The sequence below is a fragment of the Corythoichthys intestinalis genome, chromosome 10, assembly GCF_030265065.1.
Source record: "Corythoichthys intestinalis isolate RoL2023-P3 chromosome 10, ASM3026506v1, whole genome shotgun sequence".
NCBI classification, from domain to species: Eukaryota; Metazoa; Chordata; class Actinopteri; order Syngnathiformes; family Syngnathidae; genus Corythoichthys; species Corythoichthys intestinalis.
In genome coordinates this window covers 31944264-31964470 of record NC_080404.1, presented here as the reverse complement: position 1 = coordinate 31964470, position 20207 = coordinate 31944264, and the positions used below count along the sequence as shown (strand labels likewise).

The window sequence follows — 20207 nt, the reverse complement described above, 5'->3', positions numbered from 1 at the left end:
GTGAACTGTTTTTCATATTTTTTTTCCTCAAACTTTTAGCAATGAAAAATCAAAATCAAAAATACATTTAGTGTCTGTAGTATATTAAAGACTAGGCCAATAAATTAACTTTATGAATTAATTCCAGTTATTCACTGCGGACATTTAAAACATATACAGTACAAGTCAAAAGTTTGGACATTCCTCATTCAATGCGATACAAATGAAGGTCCCAACCCCAATGATGAAGCAATTCCACAAATTAAAGTAACACTAGATTACATTTCAACTTTTATAAAATATTTTCAGAACATTCGTAATATGTCGACTGACGACCTTTTATATATCTTGAGGGAGGTCTGTATCGTCTTCACTGGCACTAATTAACGTTGAGAAGGGTGCTAGGAACCCTGCCACACACAAAAAAAAAACCGACAAATGTGCTGACTGCTTTACAACATACGTCACTTCCCCCTTTCCACATTCATTATAAAGACTGAAGTCGATGCTAGCGATTTCGCGCGAATCCTGCAGAAATGGCAGAGCAACAAAAGACAAAAAGTTTTGTCTGAGGAAGAAAAAGAAAGGGCGGCTACCAGGATATACAGAATAAAAATTGGCCCAGCTTTCGTGATATGTCGACACCCACCCCAACCGAACTCATCAGTGCTGACGAGTTCTAAAACTTGAAAAGTTACAAAGTGTTGCTTTAACCCTGATAAGGCATACCTGTGAACGCAAAAACCATATTAGGTGACTCCCTCTTGAAACTCATCAATTGAATGACAAGACTGTGTAAAAAGGAATCAGAGCAAATGGTGGCTACAAGATACTAGAATATTATACATGTTTTTAGTTATTTTACCTTTTTTTTTTGGTTAATGCATAATTCCACACGTGTTCATTCATAGTTTCATTAACTTAAGTGAGAATTTACAATGTAAATAGTCATGGAAATAAAGAAAACGCACGAATGAGAAGGTGTGTCCAAACTTTTGGCCTGTACCGTGTATATACAGTGCTGGCCAAAAGTATAGGCACCCCTGCAATTCTGTCAGATAATGCTCAATTTCTCCCAAAAGAATGATTGCAATTGCAAATACTTTGGTAGTAATATCTTCATTCATTTTGCTTGCAATGAAAAAACACAAAAGAGAATGGAAAAAAATTAAATCATCATCATTTTACACAAAACTCCAAAAATGGGCCGGACAAAAGTATTGGCACCCTTTGAAAAATCACATGATGCTTCTCTAATTTGTGTAATTAAAAGCACCTGTTACTTACCTGTGGCACTTAACAGTTGGTGGCAATAACTAAATCACACTTACAGCCAGTTAAAATGGATTAAAGTTGACTCAACCTCTGTCTGGTGTCCTTTTGTGTACCACATTGAGCATGGAGAAAAAAAAGAAGACCAAAGAACTGTCTAAGAACGTGAGAAGCAAATTTGTGAGGAACCATGGGCAATCTCAAGGCTACAAGTCCATCTCCAAAGACCTGAATGTTCTTGTGTCTACAGTGCATAGTGTCATCAATAAGTGGGCCATGCCACTGTGGCTAACCTCCCTAAATGTGGACAGAAGAGAAAAATTGACCATAGATTTCAACGAATGATTGTGCGGTTGGTGGATAAAGAACCTCCACTAACATCCAAACAATTTAAGCTGTCCTGCAGTCCGGAGGAACAACAGTGTCAACACGTACAATCCTTCGGCGTCTGAATGAAAGGGGACTCTATGGTAGGATACCAAGGAAGACCCCACTTTTGACCCAGAGACATAAAAAAGTCAGGCTGGAGTTTGCCCAAACCTACCTGAGAAAGCCAAAAACGTTTTGGAAGAATGTTCTCTGGTCAGGTGAGACAAAAGTAGAGCTTTTTGGGAAAAGGCGTCAATACAGAGTTCACAGGGGGAAAAAAACGAGGCCTTTAAAGAGAAAAACACGCTCCCCACAGTCAAACATTGCGGAGGTTCCCTGATGTTTTGGGTTTGCTTTGCTGCCTATGGCACTGGACTGCTTGACCGTGTGCATGGCATTATGAAGTCTGAAGACTACCAACAAATTTTGCAGCATAATGTAGGGTCCATTGTGAGAAAAGCTGGGTCTCCCTCAGAGGTCATGGGTCTTCCAGCAGGACAATGACCCAAAACACACTTCAAAAATTAGTAGAAAATGGTTTGAGAGAAAGTACTGGATACTTCTAAAGTGTCCAGCATTGAGTCCAGACCAGAATCCCATAGAACACCTGTGGGGAGATCTGAAACTGGCAGTTTTGAGAGGGCATACTTCAAATCTCAGAGACCTGGAGCAGTTTGCCAAAGAAGAACGGTCTAAAATTCCAGCAGAGGATTGTAAGAAACTCATTGATGGATACCGGAAGCGATTGTTCGCAGTTATTTTGTCTAAAGGTTTTGCTGCCAAGTATTAGGCTGAGGGTGCCAATACTTTTGTCGAGCCCGTTTTGAGTAAATTGATAATGATTTTTTTTTTTCCATTGTCTTTTGTGTTTTTTCATTGCTAGCAAAATAAATCAAGATATTACTACCAAACAATTTGTAATTGCAATCATTTTCTGGGAGAAATTGAGCATTATGTGACAGAATTTCAGGGGTGCCAATACTTTTGGCCAGCACTGTACACACACACAATAATATATATATATATATATATATATATATATATATATATATATGTGTGTGTGTGTGTATATATATGTGTGTATATATATATGTGTATATATATATGTGTGTATATATATATATATGTATATATACGTATATATATACGTATATACGTATATTTCCACTCTTATTGTGGAACATGTTTCGCCTCCATGCGCTATAGCACCAAAGTGACATAGGCAGCTGATTTTCTTTCTTTCCATATATGGTGCTATGGTGCTACACTTATATAGCGCTTTTCCACCCTTCTAGGCGCTCAATATATATATATATATTTCCACTCTTGTTGTGAAACATGTTTCGCCTCTATGAGCTATGGCACGCACCAAAGTGACAAAAGCGACTGCTTTTTTTTTTTCTTTCCACATGCACGTGATTGTGTCATTGCTTGATTACATACTGTACACACATGTACACAAGAGCACGCATAGCAGATGCATACCGAACAAAGTGCTCCTTTATACCGTAGTGTGTTGTTTTTGGCAGTCCTTTTAATTTTTGTCTTGATCTTTTGGAAGAAAATACTCATTAGTCTTAGTCATATTTTAGTCATTTCAAAATGTGTTAGTTTTAGTCTAGTTTTAGTCAACGAGTATTCAAACTAGTTTCAGGCTAGTTTTAGTTGACGAAAACTCAAAAAATTTTAAACTAGTATTGGTTGGCGGATACACAAGGTTTTAGTAAAAAAATGAAGGTTTCCAACAATTTCGACTGAACATTGACAGTCAAGTCAACTTATTTTCACAACGCTACCTTTATTTTGTTGAAATTTGCACAATGAATGCAGTAAAATAACATTCCTGCTGTGCAGGGTGGTACACGTCATATTACAATTTGTAAGGAACTTAAGGAAGCATATATATTGTAACATGTTTGTAAATTAAAATAAGCCAAACCCTGATAACTGTAAAACAACACAAAACTAATAACCAACTCCTGGCCCACTCAGTGGAAGCAGGTAGCCCAGTACGCGTTTTCTTTGGCACATTGTTCCAACGAGTCTGGCTTGCATTTGGACACTGTGGCAATACTAGACAACATTTTGACCTCAGGGATCTGGCTCCGTTACAGAGTGTTATGATAATCCCATGTAGCACGCAGCGACGTGCTTAATAAACAGAGAGACGTTACTGTTTGTACACATATGCTGCATATGTTCAAACCTTATATTGGTCAATTAAGATTTGCTGTCATTTTAAACCTATGGGGAACAGCAACACGTCTTTACACCATCTTGTAGAAAGTCCAAATACAGGTTAAAGCGCGTGCTGCGTGATCAAATATGGCCAAATGTTCTCCCCATTACATGATGTTAGCAGGCTGCACATTGTTTGCGTTAAAGGCTTATTAATGATAGAAGTGCAAATAAACTAAAATATTAGCCTAAACTCATGGCTCCATTTACACCAAAAATGTGGAAAATACATATTAAAATGATACCGGACTATTTGCTGAATAAAACTATATGTCTCTGAATGACTTTTAACAACTTACCTTCGCATAAATATCAGTGTGTCGAACTTTTAGGTGCTGTTTCAGATTAGTAATACAGGTATTTTCCCCACCATGTACAGTATGTGGCCGCAAGTGTTGCGGGCGGGAGCTGCTCTTGGTCGGATTGTAGATAAAATGCAACCATGAAACATGGATCCGCCATTAATGTTGATGTTAGATCACAGCTTATCTGCAGTCTTGGGGGAGGGTGGGGGCTTGCGCAAGTCACGTGAATGACGGCTGGCTCGGAAGCAGCCTGACTGACTACAGCGCAAAAAAAATTAATAATGATAATACTATCTACTACTAACAACTATCAAATGTCACGCATTGTGAACATATGAAGGGTACAATGGCCCATTTTCATGTTCTCGTCTCTCAGACATAAATTGGCAATCTTTTCGTCACGTTAAAGTAATCAAAGACAATTTCAGCTCGTCATCAAGACATCGTCATGAAAAAAAATGTCCGTTAACGAAATGTTGTCGCTGTTGTTGTCGTTGACGAAAACAACACTGAAAAGTAGTTAAGAATATGTACGACGGCAACAAAATTAATAACGTTTGTCCAGAAAAAAACTGGAAATGTACCCACCTCTAAAATAGGAAGAGTAGTGAAAAGTACTTGAAGGTAATGATCACGAAGGTGTGAAGTGTGTCTAATCTAAAGCAACTGTTAAGAACTCAGCCAAGTGCAGGCGAGACAATGGAAATTCAATAGATTATTCCAGGAGAGTGAGTCTTTTGTTTCTTTGCGGAGTTATTACTTCGTATTTAGGGGCTGACAGCACAAATAGGTTTGCCTGGCACGGCCAGACTGTTCCCCCTGTGTTTTTCAAACACTGAGAGTATAGTCTGGGAACCAGCCCATTAACAGCCTCTCGAGCAAGTACAAAATCAATCGATAAATCAGATTCATTTATTTGCGTGACGTGTTCATAACGAGCAACGTCACTCTTCCGCGCCGGAAGTCGTCTCCACAACAACACAGATGGCGAACAGGAGAGCCGAGAATATGTTCCAATCCACGGTAAAATCAGTTTTAAATTACCAAAGACGCATCGACACAAGTCATTGTCAACAGTCTGTCTCGCGCTAGCCATGTTGAATAAACTCCGCTCTCCTCGTATGCTTACTTCCGCGCGCAAGTCCCTCGTCCCGCCCGTCGCTGATTGGTCCACTCCGCTGTCTGTTTGCTGTGGCTTGCTTCGCCCAGGAAATTTTATCCGCTTAATGGTGGCCAGACTCAATAGCTGGAACAGCGGTGAGTCTGGAGTACCAGGCTACAAATTGGTAGCAATGAAAAGACAGAGAATGAAAATGTATTCAAGACAGTTTTTCACTTTATTTAGCTTTCCATATAAATTATAAATTTTAAATTTTAAAAATATAAATTTTTCCAGCATTCAACAAAATACAGTTTAACAAAAAGTTGTATTCTCCATTTTTTCTACTTTTTATTTCCTTTAAAGGAAAGGATATTTTTTGTTGTTGTTAAAAAAATATACATAATACATTTGAATTTATTGGCCGTAATGCGCAGCCCTACCAAAACCCAACCCACCCAAACATGCTCTAATGCACGCTTTGCTGATACGCTCATAATTCAGCCAACAGATAATTTGAGACAGAGCAATTTGCCTTGTGGGAATGTCATTTTAAAATACTGCAAAATACATCATTTACCTGACGAACAATAACTGATTCAGATGAACTGAAAATACCTTTTGTGGAAGAAAATACAAGGTCGCAGTAACGGTTTTTGACGTATGTCAACTTCATCATCAGGAAAAAACATCCAGTAGTCATTCGGGGCTTTTAGGGGAAATGACGATATGATCTAAACACGGCACCATGAGTCACTGTGCCGATGAATTATTCAAAGGAACCGTCGCTCTCGGATTTCTATATTCGAACAAGTTTTTCTATGACTATAAGGTTAGATGGTAAATGTTGCTGGGTCTGATCCCTCTTCAATTTCAATTTGCAGTTTTTTTGGGAGGGGTTCTCTCGCTTTAAACTTGCTCACTGGGGAGAGGACGGTCTCGCATCCAAATGACGTGATTATCAGTGGCACTGCCGGCTACAATCAGGATGACGGCGACACCCCAGGATCCGCCATGAAGCAAAAGGCGGTTGGGTCAAACAAGGAAGGAAGCGAGGCTTGTAGTTATGGCTTAACCAAAGATGGGTTTTTACGTCTTTTACATTTTTTCAAAAAGGATATGGTTTAGGAATGTCTAAAGCTACTCTACTGTGAAACTAAAGTTCTTAAACAAGGTTAAACTGCCTGTGACACAAAAAAGCAAGTTTTTCATATTACACGTGGTATTTTATGCTCAAAGGACTGCGGAGTCAGCTGATTTTGCAGATTAATTCGTTAATTTTTTGCATCACGCCAGCCCAATGTGCTGCAGGCTTTTGTTGCTACACGAGTGAGAGTGGTGTGAGGCTTTTTGGATTTCTAAAAGATCCTGTTCACTGCGAAGAATGGACAAAATAATTCCGACAATCAAGAGACCATTGAACGGACGACTGAGTGAGTAAGCTACGTGTTTTATGTTATGCCAAATACTGGGATCATGGCAAACATTCTAATGAGGAAGTGGCTTGCATTTTGTGGGTGACAATGCTCCCCGTTCACCGAGAAGGCCACACGGCCAGCGACTTGCGCACACCATGGTCGCCGGCCGATAAAGCCGTGCCCGCCTATAGAGCGCTATCCTCGGCTTGGGCCCAGGTAACCCCTGCGCTCATCTCCGGTTCTCGATTGGGTCGAAACTTCGACCCCCCTTGGCCCTCTTCACGAGCCCGCCTAGATAGTGCTACATTCGGCTTGGGCTCAGGCAGCCACGCGCTCCGACGTCGGCCGGTTTGTCCACCAAGAAAGCGCCATTTTTAGCGTTCATTCCCCTCTGCATCCCCAGCGACGAGTACTGCCTGCCAGGGCTGCAGCAGAACGACGAAAGGCGGGGAAAAGACTTGGAAAAGCTGCTCAGTTCGGGTTACCATGTTGCTTAGCTCTCAGGCCTCCTGTTTTGTTTACGCTCTTTCCTCCATCTCGGGAGCCGGGGCAGGGAAATGACAAAAGCTGGACTAACTCCGGTGGCATAAAATACTGTTCGGGAGGTTTAAGAAGTCTGCAGTTTTGACCATTATGCAGTAATTTAGCCCTGTCGTACTGAATAAATGCGTTTTTAATATTTCATATTCCATTTGTCACAAAACTGTTATTTTTCAAGACCATAAAATTTATTTAGCAATTAGGAAATAAATACTTAAAAAAAGAGGAGAAGATAAAAAGAATATCCTCTAAAAATATTGGAGCAGAGAGATAAAAACAATTATGCCATTTTGCTGCTCTCCGTCACATTTTGCTTTTTCTGAATCTTCCCCATTGGGTTGAATTCTAAATCAGCTGAAATCGTTACTCTGTCGACGTCATCACCCAGATGGAGGCGCTAGAGCGCTATAATGACAGGCGGGGCTAAACGGCAGATTAAAAGACTTTGCTCGTCATCTGCGCTTTGCCAAATTGTTGTAAATGGTCGAATCGTCTCAAAATTATTTTAATTCACATAATAATGCAATTTAAGATTTTTTTTATGGTGTCACATGCACTTTAACTCATTGGCCGATAGAGGTCCAGTCCATTTGAACTGGGAGGGATGGCAGCGAATAATTCACCTCCATTTAATCCCCTCCAATTTCAAATGGATTGGATCTCTATAACCGTCATCAGCAGTAAGATCACACTTCCTGATTTCTTTTGGTCTGTGGCAAAGAAAAAAAAAAAAAAGAAAAAGAAAAAAAGCAAGCAAATGACTGTACCTTCATGACAGGCCTAGCTGATAACAGAAGATATTTTCAACAATTCAAGAGCGGCGTCTGATGTAGAACTGTGCAAAAAGCTGTCAAAGTGAGATTAGGCAAGATGATGGATGTCATTCCCCAAAGACATCTCCGTGTTTGAACAATGCGTCCTTTCTTTTAATCACCAAAGCCCTCCCTCCTTGGTGTCGTAGCCTAACATTTGCTAAAAGGTCAGACGTGTCTCCTCTTGTTAGCTGCGACTAAATATTTGTCACTCGGCAGCACAGTCGCAGAGAAAAACTGATTTCACTTTCTTCCATCAGAAGCCTGCACCCATCAATCGAGTGACAGGGTCAAAGCACGCTTTCATTTTGATGCTCTTTAAACATTTACCTCATGCCTCGGTCTGTTCATGCATTTATATGCAAGATGTTGGGAGTTTTGAGAAATTTTGCTAGGTTAGGGCATGTTAGAAATATCAGCTATAACAGCACAATTTGGTGAAACACAGTGATCCTTCACTTTTTGCCGTTAATTAGGACCAGAACCTACCGAGTAAAGTGGAAAACCGTGATGTAGCCTAGGTTCAGATCGCAGGTCTTAATGCACGAATCTGATTTTTTTCCGTATTTTTCAACTCGAGCAAGGCATTAACGGTCTGAACGGGACAAGTCACATAGAAGTGGACCATTTCAAATCCGATCTGGTTCACTTTCGTATGTGCTTAAAATTTGATCTGGGTCACATTTTTCCACAATGTGGCAGTGGTCTGAACTGTCAAGTCTCACAAATTGGAATTCATGCAACAATTACGCCAACAAAGTGCGAGAGCGGTTGGCAGGACGGCTGCGATGTAGCTGTGCATTAGCGTTAGCGCCTAACCTGAACTCGGCTTTTACGCAGGAGGCGGGCTTGACCCCAGTCATAAAAAATAAAATGAAGAAAAATATAAGCCTGATAATGCTTTGTTTTCTTTCTGTGCGCCAAATGAGCAATATTTCAGTATTGCTTACATGGCCGAGTCGGAGCAAACTGACGCACACGCATAAGGCTTATGTGTGTGGGTCATGCATGCACAGTGTGTGCATGCATGCGTTCTATCAGTCCATCTAAACTTTGAATATAAGACTAAACGGGGATTATTAATGCCTGTTATTTGTGTCCTCATTTTGGAAATCAAAATATGATCATCCTGGAATGACTTACAGCCAGGATATGTAGTCATTTGTTTTGATGCTTCTGCGCATGCAAGTCTGTTTGCTCAGCACATGTCGGACTACGAATTAATGCGCATGCGTAATACTTGAACGGGCTCAATGGACAAAAGCAGTTTGAACGGGCACCAGGGGTGAAAGTGGCTAGAATTTCTTGCAGGGACTCCCTGACACGAAGGTCGCCATTGAGCCAGATTTTTTTTTTTTTTTTTTTTTTTGGGTGGTGGTGGTGGGGGGGCATTAGTCAATCCTCCTAAAACCACTGAAATGCAGAAAAAAAACCCTGATTTTGGCACAGTTATACCTATAACTTATAAACACAAAAAAATAGTTTTACACATTAGGCTACTGCATTACACATACTATCACAGGGCAAACATGGGAAATTGATTTTCATTCAAAATTGTACTTTTCAACGATTTGCAAAATAAGATTAACAAAAACAGCGGTAACCCCAACCTCTATTTCCTAATTTTTATTTTCCCTCATTTCCTCACATCTAAATGCAAAACCTCAAATTTAACTACTTAAGAATATAGGATCTACATTAACATTGAAATGTAAATATTTACTTATTTCTGTTTATATGATAATGATATAAGTAACATACATTCACAAAAATAATTAGAAATGATTTTCATTATGCACAGTGAAATGGAATATATTTTGAAATGAAGATCACACAAACATTGACCTTTTTAAATTATAAGGAAATAAATAGCCTAAAATAAATACACAAAAAAAAATCCAATGTGCACATTGACATGGAAGATGTTCTGAACCTCCCTATCAAACAAATAAAATTAAATTCAGTTAAATAAATAATCCTTTTCAACTCTTTCCTTTCGCTTAACCCAGGGGTGCCCAAGTCCGGTCCTCGAGAGCCCGTATCCAGCATTTTTTCCATGTCTCCGTCCGTTAACACACCTGAATCAAATGATTAGCTAATCAGGAAGCTCCGCCGGAGCCTGATAACAATCCTGATTATTTGATTCAGGTGTGTTGGATCAGGGAGACATGGAAAAACAAACTGGATAGGGGCTCTCGAGGACCGGACTTGGGCACCACTGGCTTAACCCTTAAAGACCTGCAAAATGAAGCAATTATCAGAGAATCCCAAAATTTGAAAAATAAGGTCCTAATGAAACCTTTTTTTTTTTTTTTTTTCAAATTTGTAAAAAGAAATGTCAAAATGAATATGTTTAATAAGCTCTCTTGTATCTATAACCCTAGCTAAATCCAGTTTTTTTTTCTCATGGAACCTGCAGATGCATGTGTTGACTTGCATCCATCACCTTTTTTTTTTTTTCAAAAAAGAAATGTCGAAATTCTGAATTATTCTCAAAATCATGAAATTTTAGGTGTATCAAATGTGATACATTTGGCAATAAAGGGTTAAAGATCTTCTGTTGCTTGGTCTTTTTTATCACATTAATTCAACAAGCTTTTTAGTTTTTTTATTTGACTCCTCGTACCTGATCTCGTCAGACTCGATAGATACTGCAACTACGGAGAGCTCCGTGCCGTCCGTGGAATAAATAAAGAATAAATATCTATGGAAAAGGATGACGCTACACAAGCACTTTATTATGCTTGTTATCAACACTTGTGTATGTAAATCTGACGTTAATAGATTGTTTGCCTCTTTAGATGTCTGTGTGGCAGCCAAGTAGGTTGTTTTTAGCATGGGTTTTTGACAGTTGCCGTCATATTTTCAGGATCTAAGCACCGTTCCGCCCTGTTCCAGCGCCGAACGGTGTTCAAGACCATTCTGGCCCACTTTAATCCCTGACGGGCATGCCAAAAAAACATATATGACAAAAAATTAGGGTAGTGTCAACCCTTTTTTAACATACTTTTTTTTTGTTTATATAGAATATTAATAAGTGTATATAAACCCGATAAATGCATGTTATCATTATAACATTCAAGAATAGTTTGAAACGTAAATAGAATATTCATATAAATAACACATAAAATGATGTATAAATGAAATACGGACTGTTCATTGATTCTCTCATTCATATGATTCATGTGTGTGTGGGGTAGGGTGTACATACTGTAGATACGTACATGTAAATAAATTGTATGCAAATATGTCATTAAAATTCTTTTATTCTTATAACAAGGTTAAAAAAAAAAAACACGATGTACTGCGGGTGCGAAGTAGCGAGGGATCACTGCAGTTAATAAAGCCGAAGGAGAACAGGAAAGCATGCTGAAACTTTCTCCCAACAGCAGATCCCAAGCTGTGAGATATTATCATCACTGTTGTTTTATTTTCACTGTGACTGGAAAAAGGGGGCGTCTAATTAAAACACGCCTAATTGTTGTGCACAGCCAAATTAGTTCCGCTCCGCCAAACGATACACCTGGAGACGCCGCGGGGCTTTGAGCCAATATTTTCTGAGGAAGTCGACACTTTTTGCTTGGCTCACTTTCTCTACCCGGTGGCCTCAGCTGTCATAATAAACACGTTCAGTGAAGATTCACTCCAAACTGAACATATCTTGGAATACAGTTTTAATAAGATATTAGTTAGGCGTCAGCAATGAACGTTAGAAAAATTCTCTCGTTTATGAACGCACCTGCATTAAAAAATCTGCTCACAAAAACGGCAGCGCTATGCTGAAGTCTGCATCATCATTCTTCCTCATGTCATCAATCTTTTCTCAACTCCCCTTTTGCTAGGTATCCATTCCCCACAGTATTCAGCACGTGCAGCAAGAAGGACCTGGCGGCCAGTTTGGAGAAAGGTGTGGGCATGTGTCTGTACAACATGCCGGAGGTCAAGGTGCTCTACGGGGGACAGAAGTGCGGCAACGGCTACGTGGAGGAAGGGGAGGAGTGTGACTGCGGGGAGCCTGAGGTAACAGCAAGGGGGATTACTACTAGTCACTGTACTGTACTAGTCACATTAGGGATGTCCAGTCTTCCTTGCACCATGGACCAGTTAAATGTAGGGATGATATTTTTGGACTGGTGTAGGTACACAATGTGTGAAGTGATCAAATACGTACACAACATTGCTAGAAGCCAGTAACATAAAGTAAAATTAAATACATATGTCTGTGTGCGTGTGTGTGTGTCTGTATGTGTGGGGTGTATCTATATATATATATATATAATATACATATATGGCAGAAAACACTCAGGTGACTTGGAAGTTCCGCTCTGAGACCCCCATTTGGCCAAATTTCAAATGTATCCTATATGCATGTGTGATACATCATTGGAAAGCTGAAAATCTAAATTTTCTGTGGGGAAAACATTTTGAACAGAAGGATAAAAAAAAATTAAACCCCTAAACTATAACTCGATGTGGGAGCATGAGAGAGCATAACCAGGATTTTAACGAGATATTATCTCGTACTCACCTTGTCTAGATCCAAAAACTCAGTGTAGCATTTCTCACCGAGTGTCAAGACACAGCTGTGAGTGGCCACAGCCTGACCTTTTGTGGATTTTATGGGTGAAACACGGTAATATAACAAGGGTCGCAATGCAGAAATTGCAGACATCAAGGAATGGTCGAGATCTCCTTTTTCAAATATTAACCTTTTTAAACGTTTCCCCCCCCCCCAGTTTTTCTTTGTTTGGAGCGATTACATATCATCTAAAATATCGGGGAAAATGCGACAGTAATAATGTGACAGTAAGAAAAAAAATACAATCAAGCGATAGTTAGAGGTAGATATCCGTGACCTATTTACAGACACTATTTTTTTCATTGTGACGTAATTTGTTTAAAAGTTTAAAATATGCGAGTGAATAATTTTATGAAGTTTTTTTTTTTTTTTTTTTTTTTTTAACTAAATATCAGACATCAATTAATGATTCTAAGCTAAAAATGATCGACATTTCCAATAATAAATATACCGTATTTTACCGTAGGGGTGGGAACCTCTTGGTACCTCACGATACGATTTGCGTTACAAAGCTCATGATAATGATCTCATGATACGGCGATACGACGATTATCGACACATTGGTCAGAAAATCATTCTTGGATGTTCTACAAAACAACTAATAAACAGAAAAAGATGCTATTTTCATCCTTCTGCTGTGAATTTGAATGAGTTTATCACTTGTCAACATTCAATCGGTTTGAGCTGGGAGGGCGGCAACGAAGGAACATCCATCCCACTTCAAAAATTGGACGTCTGGCGATCAATGGCAACCAATCTGTTTAATTTGGGCGCATTTCAGGCCATTTGGTGTTGATTTTTAGTCACTTCCTGATGATTTTGGGACATTTATGGGTCTTTATTTTGGGTTGCAGAACACGAAATGACCCCAAAATCTCCCCTAGGCAATGACTCCACAGAAAATGACCTGTAAATGCCTTAAAATGAACAAAAAGTGACCTGTAAGCACCCCAACGATATATCAATTCTTGGCAGGAGCGTATCGATAACCTGTAGGGATACAAAGTTTCATGATATATCACCATTTTTATATTTTGTCACACCCCTTATATATAAATATATATACTTAAATAGGCAATTATAAATCAGCACATTTAGCCTTTACTCTCCAGCCAATCATAAAACAACAAATAATTCCAGTCGCGACTACATTTCAACTATTTAGTGTACTGGGGCGCGATAATTATTGGTCCGATAATTATCGGTCCGATAATAGGAATTATGACGTAGCCCCGATAAATCCAATAACATTTAGAATAGGACTGATAATACGTACTGTTCTGGCTTTGCAGTTTACACAATAGTATGGGAAATCAGTTGACCATTTGCGGGGCATTGCTCCCACCTGCTGGTCAGAATAATTCAATGCACCTATTTTGTGTTACAGTAGTTTGGTTCAATCACTTACACATTGCGGTGTCTAGCGGTAGCATTGACAGTCGTGAATGCTTTCTGTTACGTTTCCGCCTCGGAAATATATGTAAGTATTTTATGTTTACTATTACATATGGATGTGCAAAATAGGTTTACTTATGTGATGAAGGGTCATATGTACAGAACTTCATAAGTTGTGTTATAGAAGCCAGCCAATGCTTTAGTAGCTCAAGCTAGCGTGCTATGCTATACATATAATAGTTATGTATATAAGTGTATTGTGCAGTTTGTTGTATATTGAGTATTGAATATAGTATTTTTCTGTTGTACTTTCACAATATTAAGATGAGTGTCTTCCCATAAAAGCAAGAAAAGACCAAGCCTTGTGGTTTATGGAAGTGCGTTCATTCTTAGCTGGCTGTCGGGCAGTGCAGAAGTGAAACGCACTGTTTTGTTCATGTCATTATGAAAAATCTGATGAGATCAAAAGCAAATCTATGTTGAATCCACCACTATTTTATTATTTTTTTTAAAACCTCCAGGTGTTCAAAAACTCAGGTTATACATTTAAAAAAATATATATTTATTATCGGTTATCGATATCTGTATCGGCTTTGAGAAGCAGGAAGTTATCGATATCTGTATCGGTTTCTAAAAATGGATATCGTGCACCCCTAATTTAGTGTGACGTTATCTGACACAGGGCCTCCGAACACATTGTGTACCTTCTCTGGTTTTGATGTTAAGTTTTGACTCCTAAAATCCTTGATTATCTTAATAGCAATGATTCCTGATATCGGGCAAGTCTTTGAGGTTTCTTTTGTGATATTTTATATCTGGGTAGCTTGTTGGCAGATGTTATGCAACCTGACTTTTTGCATTGGAGTCAGCTGTTGTGCTTAGCCCGTATTTTGAGTCTGACTCTTATTAACAGAAGCTTTTTTTCTTAGATCTCTTTTGCAAAGTATTAGCTGGTTTGCGTTCTTATTTTGGAGTAAGACAATACCTGTCGAGAGGCACAGGCCAGTATTGCAGTGGAAAAAATCCAGTAGTTTTTCAAAATAAAACCCTTTCCAGCTATGACCACTGTTTTAGCTCATTGACAGCGCTAGACGTCTAGTCCATTTTAACCAGGAGGGTTGGCAATGAAGGATGGCTCCAATGGATTAGACGTCCATCACAGTCAATGGTAGTAAACAAGTTGATTACTTGGGGAGGGGGGCCTGTTTGTTGTCTTTCCAAAGTATTTCCTTCACACCTTCTGCAGGCTGCGACGTCTGGTGCTCAGTCAGTAGTGTGACAGGCTATCGCGACTATGTCATTTCCCAGTCACGGACCCATTCATCAAGTCACTCTCGGGTGCTGAGACAAAAAGAAAAAGTCTGATCGGGTCCAGGTTGAAATAAAACTTTCCTCAGTTTTTGTGGGCTCCCCACCAGCATGCGGTGATGCGTAAATTCCCCCCCACACACCCCGATACATAAATTTATGCACACTGCAGGGCAACTTGTCCACACGTTACTGCAGCCCCTTGTCTCTTAGGATGGCGAATCAGGCATGTATGACAGAGGCTTCAGTAGAAGATTGATCATCATTAGAGTTGTCTGATAAAACGGTGATAAAAGCATTTAATTTTAGAAAATATCTATCGCCCAGAATACATGCTGGGTTATAAATTAATGTACAAGCCTGCAGTCTTTGTGCACATTAGCTGTGTATGTATCAGTTAGCGTCCGCACATCATGAAAAACAATCACATAAACTCACACCAAGTAGTAGACCACAATTGAAAACGCACAATAAACACTACAAAAGGTGTTATATGCAGGTGTTGCCTCTGTGGATGCTTCACAAGCAACAAATGGGCGCACAGGCTTGCAGCTGTAATCTGTCCTCTCTCTCTCTCTCTCTCTCTCTCTCTCTCTCTCTCTCTCTCTCTCTCTCTCTCTCTCTCTCTCTCTCTCTCTCTCTCTCTCTCTCTCTCTCTCTCTCTCTCTCTCTCTCTCTCTCTCTCTCTCTCTCTCTCTCTCTCTCTCTCTCTCTCTCTCTCTCTCGCGGGACTTCTTCGTGGGAGCAAATGCCTCTTCCTCGTGTGTGCATGTGCGCTCTTCTTCATGTGCACAAATACGTTCTTCTTCGTGTGTACATGTGCTCTTACTCGCGTGTCATTAGTACTACCTGCGCTACGCTTCATGCGCCAAAATAAAAGCATGCATCACCAACCTACAGAGATGGAGAGAGTAGCCAAAGATTTTACACAAGTAAGAGTAGCGTTACTTCAAAATAATACTGTATTACTCAAGTAAAAGTAGTCATCCAAAAAATGTGCTCCAGTACATGTAAAAAAAAGTATTTGGTGAAAAGAATACACAAGTAATGAGTAACATTGTGAGTAACTGCTTTTTTTTTTTTTAAACAATGGTGTTTTTTTCAGCATAGTTATCCATGTGAACTTTTGTTATAATTAGAGGTGTCGGCCCTATCGGGATGCCGATCACGTCATTTTCAAAGTATCGGAATCGGCAAAAAAATATCGGACAAGCCTTTTTTTAATATGTATATTTTTTTTAATTAAATCGTTTTCTGATTGTATTTAACGTTACAGGCATAAAGAGTAAAGAGTCTTTAGTTATGGCTTCAGGTAGGGTTGTCAAATTTATCCCGATAATGGCGGTAATTATTTTTTTAAATAAATGCATCACGTTAAAATATTTAACGCAATTAATGCATGCGCTGCACGACCCACTCACGCATTGTCGCGCTCAATCTGTAATGGCACCGTTTTACCTATATAGAGAGCTAAAAGGCAGCGTAAAATGAGTAGAGTCAATTTTGGAAGCCTTTGGAGCTTTTTTTTAATTGGCTAAAGCCTTAAAAACCCTCTCCCTACGATTTGAAATATCGTGGGAAGCAAGGTAGTAATTGATCTTTTTCTTAACACCCTATGTTATTTCCCAACGCAGAGAGGATATATCAATTGGTAGCACTACGCACAGTCATGGTTCCACTTCCCATCATGCATTTGGGCATGGCTACAGTATCATTTACTGAAAGCTCAACAAATACACTAGATGGCAATATTTAGTCACAATATACAAAGTCACATTTTTCCTTTAAGAATTACAAGTCTTTCTGTCCGTGGATCCATCTCACAGAAAGAATGTTAATAATGTAAATGCCATCTTGAGGATTTATTGTCATAATAAACAAATACAGTACTTGTCATTCTAGATTGTAAACATTGTTTATTTTGACTATATTGTCTTTTAAAGAATGAAATAAAGAACAAACATAACGTTACTGAGTAGCTAACGTTATAGCTAGCAAGATATTTGGTAACGTTACGTAAGTTCAATCAGTTCTGGCATCTTGACTATTTACACATTTACACCACTCTGTGGTGTGTGTTTAAGGAAATAATGTGGTCGAAATCATTTAACTTACCCTGGAATGCACGAACAGCATTTCTCCTTGATGGTGTTGTCATTAGCTACATTGACAGTGAGCCTGTGGGGTTTCTCATTTTTTAGTTGCAAGTGGTAGCATTTCGGCACTGTGGTTGAGGGGTTCGCGCGTCCGCCTCACAGTTCTGAGATGAAGGGGTTCAATCTCGGAAGTTTGCATGTTCTCCCCGTGCCTGCGTGGGGTTTCTCTGGGTACTCCGGTTCCACCCACATCCCAGAAACATGCATGGTAGGCTGAATGAACACTCTAAAGCAGGGGTCGGGAACCTTTTTGACTGAGAGAGCCAAAACACCCAACAAAAGTGTGATTCTACGAGAGCCATACAAAGTGTTTGTGTCTATGTGTGTGTACATATACAGTGCCCTCCATAATTATTGGCACCCCTGAAAAAGATGTATTTTTTAGCTTCTAATATTTTTTTTAATTCAAATAATATGGGACCTTAATAGAAAAAATCCCATTCCATTTTTTCCCCACTGAATGAATGAATGCACTTGTATTGAAGGTTGGATTTTTTAATTTTTTTCCATTAAGGCCCCATATTATTTTTCTTCGTCTTTGTCGTCCTTTAAGGTGAAATGATCCCACACAACTGACAATTTTACCGATAAAGTCTCTCGGTAAATTGGGAGACGGTAATGTAGTTTGTTGAAGGTGTGCCGTAAAATGCGGACCGGATTATAGGGAAACCGAAGCAAAAACTGGAATGGATTATGTAAATCGGTGCACTGGAAAAGTCGATCCGGACTTTCAAAAAAAAAACTGGATCGGAAGTCTAGATCGGAATTTTTCCATGTCGGCCGATCAGATACCGATGCACATTTTTTGCCCATATCGGCTTTCGATCCAATCCAAATATCGGATCGGGACATCTCTAACTGAACATACTTCTTTTGAGTGTTCGCTTGTGTCTGCTGATTAACTGCCGGACACTGTAATAAAGCACTTTAACAATCATGTGCGTGTGCAATGTGGGAAGAGAAGTGGCCCTCAATCAGCAGCCAGCTGCTGTTGTTCACATTAAAGCGCCTGACTGAGATTTCTCAAGGCGAAACGTGCCTCAAATTCTTTATTTTTCAACATTTCTGTCATTTAAAAAAAATAATCAAATCATAAAATCGATATATCGCCCAGCTCTGCCTCAACAGCAAAACACATGTTTTTGCCACGGAAAGAGTAAATTTATGCAGATATAACTTATTTGGCCTATGAGTGTAAAAAATCCGCTTTGACTTTATTTTTTTTAAATTAAAAAAAGTCACGAAATTGACGACCTTAGGTTCCTGTGTCATTTGCGCATAATGTCGCCGCCTGTTTGATGTTCAAGCTCTCTCTCATACGAGGAGATGAAAGCTGCCTTTTGTGTCCTCTATAAACGAAAAGGTTTCCGACAGGGTCGAAAGATAAACAGTCTATCTGCCTTCAGTTGTCAGAGTGCAACACTCTTCTCCATTTCCTCCGAGACCCAACAATCATCCGCAGCGAGACCTCTAAACTGAGTTAATTCTTTAGCGTGATGGTGCAATGCGTGACTTATTCGGAGAAACAAAGCTGATGTGTTTTGGCATCTAATAAAAGATAAAAATCGCCCCGGGGTCTTTTACAGCAGTGCTCACCACGCTGGTTTTCCATGGAGGGGGCCTGCTTTTGTCACCGTGGAGAATCTTTACCTCAAAAAGTCCTGTCCGCCTTGGATCGAGTCAGTTTATTTCACATTACACTTGCACATCTCTAGAGAGTGGCTTGCTGGACCCAATTTAGGTTTTCTACTAACCCCCACAAAGGCTTCGCAAATCCCAAATCAGAAACATATGAGACCCCTGTGTCATTCCAAAGGTCTGATCCTGAGACTTCATCGGCTTTTCTGCAGACGTGACAAGAGCTAGGGCGTAGGTTTGGTCTCAACAATGGTTGGGAGGATACAGTGTATCACAAAAGTGATTACACCCCTCGAAATTCTGCAGATATTTAACTATATCTTTTCATTGGACAACAGTGTCAAAATTACACTTTGACACAATCAAAAGTAGTCTGTGTGCATCTTATATAAAAGAGTTAATCTATTTTCCCTTCAAAATAACTAAAAATATAGCCATTAATATCTAAATCCCTGGCAACAAAAGTGAGTACACCCCTTAGTAAATACATACATCCCTAAATGTCCAAATTGAGTACTGCTTGTCATTTTCCCTCCAAAATGTCATCTGACTCGTTTAGAGCTGAAACGAATACTCGAGCAACTCGAGTAACTTGAATTTAAAAACTGATCCGAGTAATTTTATTCCCCTCAAGCAATCGTTTAATTTTGCCAGCTTTAAGCATTACATTTTGCCCGGACTACTTTTAATGCGGGACAACGCGCTGACGTCACGTGCGTAGAGGAGAAAGCAATTAAAGAAAAAAAAAAAAAAAAAGCCGACAGCCGCTACAAACTACGCCGACGTTGCTAAAAACTACGCCTGCATGATGCTATTGTGGTAGCAGATAGTGTCCGATGCGTCTCATAGATATCACATCCATTTAGGACTAGATGCGAAATGACAGACTCGGCCGCGTCTGGGCAGCGTTAGTAAACAGCCGCCATCTTTAAGCAGTAGACTTCTCATCACTAGTAAATATAACGTTACTGTCACTCGATCACGTAACGTTAGCCCCTCGGAGGGCTAGGTTTCTATTGATTATGACCACTGTCGATGCGTGGCTAACGTGTCTTACATACAGGCTTTATTTAATCTGTAAAAACACAGCGCTGTAGAG

At 39.5% G+C, this 20207-nt stretch overlaps 1 protein-coding gene across 3 annotated transcripts in view; it reads left to right on the top strand.

The window, feature by feature from the left end:
- adam12b (ADAM metallopeptidase domain 12b) overlaps positions 1 to 20207 on the top strand; it is a 126804-nt gene that overhangs the window by 63182 nt on the left and 43415 nt on the right. For all 3 annotated transcript variants that reach the window (XM_057848889.1, XM_057848888.1, XM_057848887.1), the window contains one exon: positions 11875 to 12052. In XM_057848889.1, the coding sequence (XP_057704872.1) occupies positions 11875 to 12052 (178 nt within the window). The remainder of the gene's footprint in view (positions 1 to 11874; positions 12053 to 20207) is intronic.